Below are 14,682 nucleotides of genomic sequence, written 5' to 3'. Positions count from 1 at the left end.
ATCACCTTTAATCAAATTATTTTAAACCATAGGTAAACATAAAATACCTAGACCAGCGGTTCTCAATCTGTGGTACATGTACCAATGGTGGTACATATCATTATTTGTGGTGGTACACAAAACACAAAAAAAATTAAATAGTGGTACTTAGTAAGTCTTGATAATATAATCTAAAACTATAAGTGGTACCAAAAATAGTAAAAGGAACTGTAGGTGATACATGACTCAAAAAGTTTGAGAACCGCTGACCTAGACTTCTCTTCTTCTTTGAGTGCCTCTCCTATCGGAGAGTGGATATCATTAGGGCGATTCTAATTTTATTTACTGCTGTTTTGAACAATTCGTTAGTGGTACAGCCCAACCACTCTCTCAAATTTCTCATCCAGGACATTCTTCTACGGCCTGGATTTCTTCGTCCTTGGATTTTTCCTTGCATTATGTTTTGTAGGAATGTGTACTTTTGTCCCCTCATCAGGTGGCCTAAGTATTCAAGTTTTCTCTTTTTTATATTCAGTAGAACTTCTGGCTTGTTATTTATTCTGCGTATTACTTCTTCATTTGTAATTTTATCCACCCAAAGCTTTCAAGATTTTTAATATTCCTCTGTTTAAGAGTCCATGACTCAACCACCGTAGAGCAAAGTACTGAATACATAGCATTTTAACATTCTAGTTCGTAGATGAATACTAATATCACGATTACAAAATAATTTTTTCATTTTTATAAAAGTAGACCTGGCAATTTCAATACGTCTTTTTATCTCGTGATTTTGGTCACCTGTTTCATTGATAAGGGTTCCCAAGTATTTGTATTTGTTTACTTTTTCAAGTTGGGTACCGTTTATTGTGATACTAGTGTCATTTATTGGATCCTTACTGAAGGTCATATATTTGGTTTTTTTGACGTTCATCCTTATGCCGTAGTTATTGACCTAGACTATTTAAACCATAAACATTGCTTTCTAATCGACGGGGTTTATCAAATTGGCGGCAGTTGGAAAGTCACGTGAGCGATAAACCCAACGCCATTGGATAAACCCCGTCGATTAAGTAATTTTTCTGTGCCGCACTGGTATTATATACCTATGTTTTAATAGTTATTTAACCAACAAGGGTATTAATAAGGGCGATTAACAATTGAGATATTTAAACGCGTGAGCGGAGCGAGCGCGTAATGTTCGAGATTGTTAATCGCCATTTTAATTCACGAGTTCGTTACAAAACTTTTCCGTAGACCGTGCTTTTCAGAAATAAAGATAAATCCATCTCTTGATTTTTCACATACACAGAATTTTAAACAATAAAGTAAATAATGACATACAATGACAGATAGTACTAACAGCGGCTACTTGATTTTAAATTTTTTAGTGGGAATATAAATAGGTATATGTTTGGTTGCCTACACCACAGGTCACTGCCACTCACAGAGCGTTTAATTAATTTATGCAAGCAATGTATGTTGTGTTGCCTATAATGAAATCGTTCATTAATAGAAAATCATTCATTAATAGGGGTCATTAATCAATTATTTTGAGGGTGTTAAAATTGATCATAAATGGACGGTCGACGGAAAAATACATTATAACATTACTTTTCAATTATGTATAGTTCTTGATCACTATTGTCATTAAAAAATCAATAAAAATACTTACCAGAACGTCTTTCATCTCTGCACACCACTTTCAGTTCTTCCAAAGCATCCTCTGTGATCAACGGAGACTCTAGAAGCAATCGTGTAATGATCAACGCGTCAGTAGCTGATACATTAATGAAACTACACAGCAACATGTTGTAGAACTTTTCCGATTTTCCTCCATCTCGTAAAGGAGGCACTTTGGCAAAGCCCTAAAGCAAAACAGGTGATTATTTTTAATTACTGCTCAATACTCTATTATTAAGAGCGAACAGTAGCGCGTCATCAATATTTTTGTTTTTCGACAGTTCTGCGAACTTTCAACAGTGCGGCAACAGTGCGTCAGCATTATGACAGTGATAATATACTATCAAAAACCACGGTTATATATTAAGGCTGTATGACACTATACATTTTCTTGTATCATTTCTAATATCGTTTCTGATATGTCAAAAAAATGCATAGTGTCATACACAGATACAAGAAACGATATCAGAAACGATACAAAAATCTGAGTCAGACACAGATTCTTGTACAAGAACTGCGCCAATTTCTGCGCAAAGAGCAAAAACGTAAAACCTGCTGGTAAAACATCTAAAATGTCCTAATTACTTACTCATAATGGCGGCTGAAATGAAAATGGGATAATTTATTGATGAATTTATTTGTGTTTTTGTAGGTATTATTTATAAATCTTTTAACTGATACTTAATATACCGTTTGGTATGGACTACTGTTCTACTAATAACCATATATTTAGCTCCTAGTAAAGTTCAAACTATAAATTTAGGTTTCATGGTGCATAATTTTTTAATAGATGAAAATACAATAGTTCCTAATTTGGATCAAACTGAAGATAATTCTAATGCAAATATTTTAGCACAAATATCAAAACAAAATAAAAACACAAATAATCAACCTCAGTCAACGTAAAATTCTGGTTAACATTAAAATGTTAATTATATAAAAGTTAATAAATTTTATAAAATATTTAAAATCAGCTGTGTCTGTAGATGCAGTACTACCATAACGTGAACGTGACACAGGGTGACAAACAAAATTTCGACCAATCACGTGCCGAATTTCATACAATTTTCGATACAAGAACTTGCATAGTGTCATACAGGGCACAAATGTAGGTACGTACAAGAAATGATACAAGAAACGATATCAGAAACGATATTAGAAATGATACAAGAAAATGCATAGTGTCATACAGCCTTTAGACATTTACTATTATAGTATTTTGACTACAAAAGCAAGATTACGTAGGTAAAAATTTCTGACTTAAAAACACTGTCAAAACATTAGAATGTGACTTTTCATCATGGCCACCTTAATGTCATTACTTGTCAGATATGTTTCTTTGTTTTTGTTTACTATAAAAATAATATCTATAATTCTTTATTCTAATTAATGATGTCAATCGGATTTCATCAATTGCCGAAATATATTATATGCCAAAATATTTGTTAATGTTAACGAAAATAATGATATTCCATAACATCAACTCTAGAATTGAAATTTGTGTAGCACAGCTAAAATACGACACCAACACGGAACTGCCCGATCTTGTATTGGGACCGTGCAAGTTCGGCAAAGCGACCTCTATTTCTACGCTCTATACTAAAATTCGCACTTTTAATTATATTGGCCAATTATATTAGTCCTGGTTACTGGATAATTGTCAAGGCCATAGTCCAAAAAAATAATAAGAAGAAAAAATAAGATTCAGGTTATGTTATGAAAACGTCAACAATTGTATGTAGTAAATAAAATTAGTTATTAAAATGCAGTACTGCAAGCAAAATAAAATTAATTAAATTTACCTTTATATAATAATTGCATATCATATCAATATTGTGGAGCAATATATAATTTTTCTGCTTCACTGACAGAAGGTATGAAATATACGTCAATTTGACAATTTCAATTGACAATATGAATTATTTAAGATAGTTGCAATATTTCTCCGCGACTCGCGCAGGGTCGTTTCTCGTTTCCCCTTCCAAGTACTTGCACACCGCGAATAAGCGTCCACATGGTATTTTAATAAAAAAAACGTAATCGCGATTACATTGAGAATTTTAGAATTATATTAATTAAATAACCAAAAAAATTTATTATTATCAATAATATAAATTTTCTAAAACAATTATTTAAGTTCAATATTCCAGAAAATAATAATTTTAGTTAAATATTTTAGACATTCGTACACTACTCATACATTCAAATGCAAATGACAGTTCAGTGTTGCTGGTTGCGGTCAATTATGCTGTGAGCTGTGAAATAATCTATTTTAATGATTATACCTTCTTCTTCTTCAGGTGCGATCTCCGCTACGGAGGTTGGCAATCATCACAGCTATTTTAATTTTTGAGGCAGTAGCTCTAAATAGTTGTTTTGAGCTGCATCCAAACCATTCTCTCCGGTTCTTCAGCCATGAAATTCGTCTTCTGCCGATGCTTCTTCTGCCATCTACCTTTCCCTGCATTATGAGTCGCAGGATGCCATACTTCTCGCCCCGCATCACATGTCCGAGGTACTGTAGTTTTCTTTCTTTAATTGTAAGTTCAACTTCCTTCTCTTTACCTATTCTTCTCAGTACTTCATTGTTCGTAACTCTATCTACCCAGGAAACCCTCATAATTCTTCTATACGTCCACATTTCAAAGGCGTTAAGTCGTCTCATTGTCTCTACATTTAACGTCCATGATTCCAGTCCATAGTATAGTACACTATATACGTAACATTTTGTTAGGCGTACTTTAAGAGCTAATGTTAAATCTTTGCTACATAGGACGTTTTTCATTTTCATAAAATTAGAACGTGCTTTCTCGATTCTGACTTTAATTTCTGCAGTGTAGTCATTATTTTCGGTTATAAGTGTCCCTAGGTAAGTGTACTTTTTTACTCTTTCGATCTGCTGGCCCTCTACTATCAAGATTTCGTTAGTATTATGGTTGTTTTTACTAATTTTCATAAACTTTGTCTTTTTGATATTGAGAGAGAGTCCGTACTCCCTACTACACCTTACTATTTTACTAATGAGTATTTGCAGGTCTTGTAAATTATCGGCTATTATTACTGTATCATCTGCATATCTGATGTTGTTAACTAAGACTCCATTTACTCTTATGCCGACTGTTTCATTTTCCAGAGTTTCTCGCATTACCTCTTCAGAATAAGCGGTAAATAATAGAGGTGATAGTATGCAGCCTTGCCTGACTCCTCTCTTTATTTCCTTTTCTTCAGATGTTTCTGTTTCAATTCTTACTATTGCTCGCTGACTGTAATAGAGATGTGTTATTAGTCTTAAATCTCTTTCATCTAGGTTTTTAGTTTTTAGAATTTCCATGAGTCGGTCATGTTTTACTTTATCAAACGCTTTATTGTAGTCTATAAAACAGACGTAAAGAGAACGGTTAACATCCAAACATCTCTGTGTCAGCACGTTGAAGGAGAATAATGCCTCTCTGGTGCCCATTCCATTGCGGAACCCATATTGAGTGTCACTAATATCCAGCTCCAGTTTAGAGTGTATTCTGGCGTGGATAATTTTCAGCAGAATTTTCAAGGTATGTGACATTAGGTTTATGATTATACCTACACTATGATAATATTGTTGCTAATTAATATATTTCGGCAAGTAATGAAAACCAATTGACATCATTAATTAGAATAAATAATTATAGATATTATTTTTATAGTAAACAAAAACAAAGAAAAATATCTGACAAGTAATAACATACACGTGGTCATGATGAAAAGTCACATTCTAATGTGTTGACAGTGTTCATACGTCAAAAATTTTGACCTACGTAATCTTGCTTTTGTAGTAAAAATACTATAAATATCTAAGAACCGTGATCAAAAACAATAATTATACCAATAGGCGGGCTAAATGTTGCCATGTCAGTCAAGTTCGATTTCTTGTCAAAGATAATCGGTTTTTAGTAGTTCCAATGTGACACAAAATCTAGACATGGGATAAAAAAGTGTTTATTTGAATAAAGTGTATTTTTTTTGTTCTTCTTAATGGCGGTACAGGCTCGTTTTGCAATATTTTATTTAATTATAGAGTGCTTTCCACATGCTAACATATATAGCGATACGCTTTAATTACCATTTTTGCTTATTTTATTTTCTTAATTTTTAATAACTTTTCTCAAAACGAAACAACATTAGTCATTTAAAATTCACATGTAATACACAAACCATATGCCAACAAGGGCCGTTGATTTCGAGAAACGAAAATGTATCCCTAAACAGATTGTATAAAATTATTGATTTTTTTTTTTTTCAAGGAAACACTAATTGATTACGATGCCAGATTGACACACTCTTCATGTCAACTTCTTAAAATACAAAAAGGTTTTCATCTTTTAAAAGGCAGATGCAGTAATTTATGGCCCTTCTGGCCATTATCGCAAAACCTCAAACCAGTTGACATAATAGTTGTGGTCCGGCAAGCCAGTTTCTACACAGTATGCGAACGATTCAGACACACCCTCGCTGTCGCTAACAATACCCTTTCGAGATATCAGCAAAACACCAAGCTTGTTTACCCAAAATAGATAAATATATTACTGTTCGTTGTTACACTTATTTTTAATTAATTCCGTCAACACACACCGGAATACATATTTCTCAAATTGGGCTCTGTACCGCCATTCTTTACTATATTACGAATATGTGTGCCAAATATCTCGACAAAATATTCAAAATTAAAGCCGCAATTTTGGAACGCGATTTCCGCGCACTACTGTTCCCTCTTAAGAGGAAACAGTAGCGGTCAACAGGTAGCGAAAACGCGTTCCAAGATTGCGGCTGTAATTTTGAATATTTTTTCGAGATATTTGGCACACGTATTCGTAATATAATAAAGAATGGCGGTACAGAGCCCAATTTGAAAAATATATTAATATGTGGAAATTACTCTGTAATTAAATACAATACTAAAAAACGAGCCTGTACCGCCATTAAGAAGAACAAAAAAATACACTTTCTTCAAATAAACTTTTTTATCCGATGCCTAAATTTTGTGTCATTTTGGAACTACTAATGAAATAAAAAATTTTAGTATGTAGTTCCAAAATGACACAAAATATAGGCATCGGATAAAAAAGTTCATTTGAAGAAAGTGTATTTTTTTGTTCTTCTTAATGGCGGTACAGGCTCGTTTTTTTTTAATATTGTATTTAATTACAGAGTCATTTCCACATATTAATATATTTTTCAAATTGGGCTCTGTACCGCCATTCTTTATTATATTACGAATACGTGTGCCAAATATCTCGAAAAAATATTCAAAATTATAGCCGCAATCTTGGAACGCGTTTTTGCTACCTGTTGATCGCTACTGTTTCCTCTAAGGACTAAATGTTCACAAGCAAGCAAAAACATTGAGTTAACATATGAAAGGCATTCGAGATCGAGAACCTCACAGAGTGTTATATATTTTGCCCTGAGTAACAAAATGTGTTTGAGTATTTATATATAACTTGTAATACTCTTATACACCTTAATATTGCTACATTTACTTCTTACAACGCTCCTAATTGTTTTATAATCGACAAAGAACAAAGTAGAGAAATGCAAAGTAGGGTGAAAAAGACTTCATAAAAAAATAATTTGATCTAAAATATCTACCAGAACACCACAATACAAGTAAAAGTAGAAGAATAATTAACTGACCCAATTGGAGCTGACAATGGGATAAGACAGGAAGATAAGACAAAACGAATGCTGGAAACAGAAGAGGTGAAAACCCTTCGAAAAATCGATGGTAAGACACTATGGGGCAGAGCTAGAAGCACAGATATACGACGGAAATGTAAGGTGGAGAACAAGTGTAAAATGGAACGACCACGTAAGCCGAATGACAACAAATAGAGTAGTAAGACAGCGAGAGACGGTTCCCCAATAGGAAGACGATCAGTGGGAAGACCACAAAACCGATGGAATGACAACTTACTGGAGGCACATTGAAAAAACAGAGTCATGTCTACACAAAATGAAGAAGAAAAAGAATAATTCAGTATTGGTTGCAAATATAATCAGTTAAACCTGTGGAACTAAGAAAAACTGTGGAAATAAATATTGAAGGAATATCTTACCTGCATTATACTGTATTCTTCATATAACCATGCTAAGGCGATATCTACATACGATTTGAGGTCCTTCAATAAATGCATCAAGATTTTTTCTCTTATCGGTGCACTGAAATGTGTCGCCAAGGTGGTGATAATTTTCTGGTGCAGATGTTTACCTGCCGATTTATGAGGTGATAAAATCCTTTCTACAGCATTCAGCATTAACCTTTCTTTCACATCTGTTTCCAAAGGTTTCGTCAGTTCTTGAAGCTTTAAGGTTTTTATTCTGACAACTTTAATTTTCTCTTTCTTCGGAGGTGGCTGAAAACGATTTAGTTAAATCATTATTAAAAACTTTTTTTCTATGGATGGTATACAATGTGCCACTTCTCTCACTACTTACATACCTTCAAAATGAAACATTTCTCACGCAGTGAGAAAAGTCGGCCATTGCAGTGAGAAAAGTCGGCCATTGCCGGTTTTCCATATACATGACTGCCATTTCCATGGTAACATGCACAATACAAACAAAATGTCTTGAAGCAAAACTTACCAAAAATTACCTTTTAAAACTGTTCAAATATAACTGAATTATAATTTTAAATACACTAAGCATAAAAATGAACGCACCACCTTAAAAATGGGACATTTTTGATGGCTCGTATTTCCTAAACCTATTATCCGATTTTAGTGATTTTTTTAGTATATTATAGTTTTATTCTTCAAGAATATCGATGTATTAATATTATTGCTAAACAGGTAAGTGTCACTGTATACCGGGTGTAACAATGATAGTGTGTTTTTTCCTTAAAGTTTGGAACACCCTGTGGAATATTCTAGCGGTATATAAAATATTGAAATTAAAACTCGACTGTAGCCTTAGGCTTTCTTAACATTTTGCTTTTTGATTTATTCGTTTATGTGGGATAATAAAAAATTTAGGTACTTTAACAACTAACCATGTTATTCATCAATACAGGGTGTTTCTAAATAAGTGCGACAAACTTTAATTGGTAATTTTGAATGAAAAAATAATGACCGTTTGCTTTATAATCATATGTCCGCAAATGCTTTGTTTCCGAGATACGAGATGTTGAATTTTTTCTTACAAACTGATGATTTATTTATTACTCTAAAGCTGGTTGAGATATGCAAATGAAATTTGGTAGGTTTTAAGGGGTAGTTATTGCGCATTTTTGGACATACAATCAAGAGTTTTATATTCACCATTGGCGTGCATACAGTTAAATTTTAATTTCAATATTCTAGAATATTCTACAGGGTGTTCCAAACTTTGAGGAAAAAACACACTATCAATGTTACACCCGGTATAAAATGACACATATCTCTTTAGCAATAATATTATTACATCGATATTGTTGAAGAATAAAGCCATAATATACTAAAAAAATCACTAAAATCGGACAACAGGTTTAGGAAATACGAAACGTCAAAATTGTCCCATTTTTAAGGTGGTGCTTTGATGCTTAGTGTAAATAAAGTATATAAATATTAAGAATATTAAATACCTACATATGTGTACATACTTTTTAAAACTGTGATTCTTATCCTTGAGGTTATAGGGTACAACCTTTGTTTACTTCACAATATATTTTTCACTCTTTAAACACTTTTACAACTGTTGTTATTACACCACTTTGAATTTACCGCGCTGTTATTACAGCTGTCAGACACTCGTTTTAAAATTTTCAAGGTTACCGACCTCATGGCTTAGATGACAGTTTAACTTGGTATCCGATTTATCAAACTGCATTCATTTCGTCTTTTGTGATCGCTGGGCATTGATCGACCTGTTGGTAACTATTTAACTTTAAATCTTCAAATTTGCATAAGGGTAGTCTAATTCTTTAATGATATGCTTAAATATTATTAATCTTGGAAGTGTGAATCTTGTTTTACTCTTGGTTTTTTCGACATTAAAAACAAGCTAGTTTCTTTTCACTTGTTTTTTATATGTAACTGTTACCACATGGTCTTGCCTTAGCTGTACTAAAGTTTTTTAATTGTTAACTATACACCTAAATGTTTTATATACTTTTACATTACTTTGATGGTTCACTGGATAAGATATTTTTTACTTGTAGATCTTATCTCTTGCTACATGTCTTTTTTAAGGTAACATTAGTGTTTTTTTACTTCTCTTTTGGATGTTGTTTCTTATAACACTCATTTGTAGATGAACTGATGATGTTTACTGAGCAGTAAACGAAACGTCTTCAATAAACAGATAAAGTAGCCGAATTCTTTGTCTTTTTTTTTCCACCTACTTGACCGAAAGACCCTACACTCACGAGTGCTCCTTTTTTATATGTGTATATATGTATTTTATTTTAATTTAGGCATATAATATACCTAAAAGCACCTAAATTATTTAATTTTGAAGTTTTAACTCTTGACAAAAACGCATCCATAGAAAAAGTATAGTGTACAACACGTGAGAAAATGGCATATTTCTCCCTCGCTTGATTTACGAAACAAAACAAACTTCTGCGCTCGTGAGAAATATGTATTTTTTCTCTCTTGTTGTACAATATACTATTTTATTTGTTGAAAAACACTAACCTTTTCTTTTTCTTCTCTAACTTCGTCTTCTTTAGGTTTCGACTTAGTTTCCGGTGGACTTTTTTTTCGCTTCTCTTCGGCCTTTTTTCCTGGACCTACGTTTGCTTCTAGAAATTGTTTAGCCATAATATTTGCCAATGGGATTCTTCCTATGTTGCTTGTGTTAGCATACTCAGCATAGTCTTTTAAAAACTCTGGTGGAACCTAAAAATATTTTGACTTGTTATCATCATTATTCATCATCAATCAGCCCTGATTTGTCCACTGTTGAACATAGGCCTTTAACAAATCTACGATATGGGCCAGATTCCAAAAGATTGGATTCGCTCTACATTTAGCACCCTACGCAAAACACCACTTGCGAAATTCTGCAAGGATCACCGATTAATAAGCCTAATGAGCAGCTTTTTAAAACTTTTCTTGAGAATACTAACACAAGATTATTTAAGAAATGTGAAGAGGTCAGTGGCCGGAGTCAGTTTGATTTCAAAAATGGACTTGGCACGAGATGCGACCTTTATTTATTTATTTATTGTTAATAAACGGGGCAAGCCCATTGACAAAAAATATACAATTAAGCAACATTTATAAAAATTACATAAATACTAAATAAAATACAAAATCATAAAATAAATATGTATGTATATAGAATTACAATTAAATTTAACGCTTCAGAGATTGTTTAAAGGCACTTAAGGACAAGTTAAAAAAAATCTGTCTCATGAGGCAACCGATTAGCATGAGCAAGAAGTCTGACCAGACCTATATTCACAGAATAATTAGTTCGACGAAAAGGAATATGAAATAGTGTATTCTCACACAGGACACGGGGAATAATGAGGAAACAAACCAATTGAAGCAGTTCAGGTGAATGTATAATTCCGTTAACCAATTTAAAAATGAAGATGAGATCGAAATTAACTCGTCTAGTAGACAGAGGATCAAGTTCTAAGTATCTCATCATATCAGAATATGAATAAGGTCTGTATAATTTAAAGGCACAGTGCATAAAGAACCGTCTTTGCACTCTCTCCAATTTTTGAACAGAGGATTGGACAAAGGGAGACCAGAATATAGTGGAATTTCCAAGTTGAGATCGGACCAGAGAACAGTATAAAATTCTCAGCGAAGAAATGTTATGAAAATCCCTTGTATGCCTCTTAATAAACCCTAGCTACATAAGAGCCTTATTACAAATAAAATCAATATACAAATTAAAGGATAAGTCTCCCTGAAAAATCACACCAAGATCCTTGACGCTAGTGACTCTCTCAATCAAAAAACCATCCAAATTGTAATCAAAATCTACCATTTCCACTGATCGATGAAACTGGATAACCTGACACTTGTCACGATTAATTACTAATCTGTTATTATCACACCAATTTGCAAATAAGTCGAGAGATTTCTGTAGCCTAGCACAATCAGAGTAATCCCGAACAACTTTATGTCATCGGCATATGCCAACACTTCGCAGTCAGTCAATGATTTAATAGCATCGTCAATAAAAACTGCAAACAATAAAAGTCCCAAGTAGGACCCCTGAGGCACTCCTGAGAGTGGAAAATACTCATTAGAAGTGAAACCATTCAATTTGACACATAAAGACCTGTCCCGCAAGTAAGTTTTTAACCAGCAAAGAAGTTTACCACTCACACCAAAACATTCCAATTTATGCAATAAAAGGCAATGATCTACCTTATCGAACGCTTTGGACAGATCAGTATAAATGGAATCCACCTGTAAACCATCCACGAAAGCATTTACAATATGATCCGTGTAAAGAAGAAGGTTGGTCGAAATAAACTGCGCGTCATAGAAAACGGGCACCCTAAAAAATGGGTCATTTTTGATGTCGCGTATCTCCTAAACCTGTTGTCCGATTTAAATGATTTTTTGAATATGTTATAACCCTATTCTTTGTCAATATCCCTGTAATAATATTTTTGCTAAACAGGTAAATTTTCATTGTATACCGGGTGTACGAATCAAACTGTGTTTTTTTCTCATAGTTCGCAACACCCTGTGGAATATTCTAGCATTTATAAAATACTGAAATTAAAACCCAACTATAGCCTCAGGTTTTCTTAACATTCTGTTTTTTGATTCATTCGCTTATGTTGGATAATACAAAAGTTATGTACTTTAACAACTAGCCATGTTCTTCATCAGTACAGGGTGTTATAAGTCTAATGGGTTTTAGGGACTAAATAAGTTCGACAAACTTTAAGGGGTAATTCTGCATAAAAAATAATGACAGTTTGCTTTATAATCATATATCCGCAAAAGCTTCATTTCCGAGATACGGGATGTTAAATTTTTTCTTACAAACTGATGATTTATTTATTGCTTTAAAACCGGTTGAGATATGCAAATGAAATTTAGTAGGTTTTAAGAGATGGTTATTGCGCATTTTTTGACATTCAACTAAGAATTTTATATTCACTATTGGAGCGCATACGGGTAATATGACCGATCATATTATTCGTATGCACGCCAATGGTAAATAACAAATTATTAATTGCATGTCAAAAAAATGTTCAAAAATTACGTCTTAAAACCCACCAAATTTCATTTGCATATCTCAAGAGGTTTTAGGGCAATAAATAAATCGTCAGTTTGTAAGAAAAAATTCAACATCCTGTATGTCGGAAACGAAGCATTTGCGGACATATGTTTATAAAGCAACCGGTCATTATGTTTTCATGCAGAATTACCCCTTAAAGCTTGTCGTACTTCTTTAGCAACACCCTGTACTGATAAAGAGCATGCCTAGTTGTTAAAGTACATAACTTTTTTTCTTAACAGAATGTTAAGAAAACCTGAGGCTCTAGTTGGGTTTTAATTTCAGTATTTTATAAATGCTAGAATATTTCACAGGGTGTTGCGAACTTTGAGAAAAAAACACAGTTTGGTTCGTACACCCGGTATACAATGAAAATTTACCTGTTTTGCAAAAATATTATTACAGGGATATTAATAAAGAATAGGGCTATAACATATTCAAAAAATCACTTAAATCGGACAACAGGTTTAGGAGACACGCGACATCAAAAATGACCCATTTTTTAGGGTGCCCGTTTTCTATGACGCGCAGTAGAACGGCCAGGCAGAAAACCATGTTGAGCAGTATGTAGTTGATTTTTCGAATTATCCGACAAGAAATCAGTTACCAGGGCTTCAAAAATTTTAGGAATGGCAGAAAGAATTATTATTGAAGGATAATTACAAACAAATGACTTATCGCCAGATTTGTGAATGGGTTTCACATAGGTTTTCTTAAACTGTGATGGAAAATGGCCCTCTGCCAGGGATCTGTTAAAAATAAGCCATAATGGTCTACACAAAGAAAATGAAAATTCCTTAAAAACAAGTTCGATATCATATCAGGGCCAGGGCCTTTACTAGTATCAAGATTATCCAAGCAGTCCAAAACTTTAGTTATTTTAACAGTAAAAAAGTGAATAAGGCAGCGATTGCTATCAGATGGATCAACCCAGTCATCAGTGTAAGATGTGAAAGTATATAGGCAGTGCTGAAGAAGGTGGCAAAAGCATCAACAATTGACTGAGGCTCACCATAGACAGAATCATTCAACTTCATACAACCAGGAATATCAAAATTACTCCGCATAGAATTAACCAACCTCCAAAACGGTTTTATATTTTCATTAAGTAATTCCTCAGTACTTTCAACAAACTCTGCATAACAATCTCTACTTCTCTGCTTACACAATGCTCTCAGAGTACAGAAATCGTCATAATCATCACAACAACCTGTCTTTTTAAATCTGGTGTGATAGGATTTTTTCAATGAGACGATGCTTTAATTCGCCATCAAACCATATCGGGAATGTGCTATTCCTGATAGTGATTGAAGGAACATACTGGTTTATACAACCATACATAGCATGATACAAGGCATCCACACATTCTGCCGCATTCAAGTTCGAAAATAAGTAATCGAAGTTCATCGATAGAAACGTGCTGTTTAAACTCTCGTACTCCGCATGTAAGAAATCGTATCTCACCTCACTCCCACTCATGCAATCAAGTGCATCCAGAGACATTTCTATATAGGTCTGGATCCCGCGTATGAAAAAAAAGTTGATTAATAGCAAGCTGAAAATTTGTTAATAGCTCAAGGGTGTCTAGTTGGATAAACTTTGATATATGGGAACACTGGAACAGGGGCAGTTTTAATTGTGGAACAGGTTAAAAATTTGGAACGGTCAGACCACGAAAACGGCACATTTATTCTGTCCGACAGAATAGACTTAAACTCTCCGAACATAGATTAAACTCTCATGCAAAAATCAGACTGCTATTTATCACCTGTCATAATTCCTGTCATTTGACAAATTCTACATGTT

The 14,682-nt window shown here is 33.5% G+C and overlaps 1 protein-coding gene across 1 annotated transcript in view; it reads right to left on the bottom strand.

Moving 5' to 3' along the window:
* The window catches only part of LOC114334539 (symplekin), a 64,201-nt gene that overhangs the window by 30,675 nt on the left and 18,844 nt on the right, over nt 1-14,682 (bottom strand). Inside the window, exons 6-8 of the mRNA XM_050657353.1 lie at nt 10,311-10,514; nt 7,752-8,048; nt 1,652-1,844 (exon numbers count right to left, since the gene is read on the bottom strand). Coding sequence (XP_050513310.1) covers nt 1,652-1,844; nt 7,752-8,048; nt 10,311-10,514 — 694 coding nt within the window. The remainder of the gene's footprint in view (nt 1-1,651; nt 1,845-7,751; nt 8,049-10,310; nt 10,515-14,682) is intronic.

Source organism: Diabrotica virgifera, chromosome 8 (assembly GCF_917563875.1).
Source record: "Diabrotica virgifera virgifera chromosome 8, PGI_DIABVI_V3a".
NCBI lineage: Eukaryota > Metazoa > Arthropoda > Insecta > Coleoptera > Chrysomelidae > Diabrotica > Diabrotica virgifera.
This window is presented reverse-complemented; position numbering and strand designations above follow the sequence as displayed.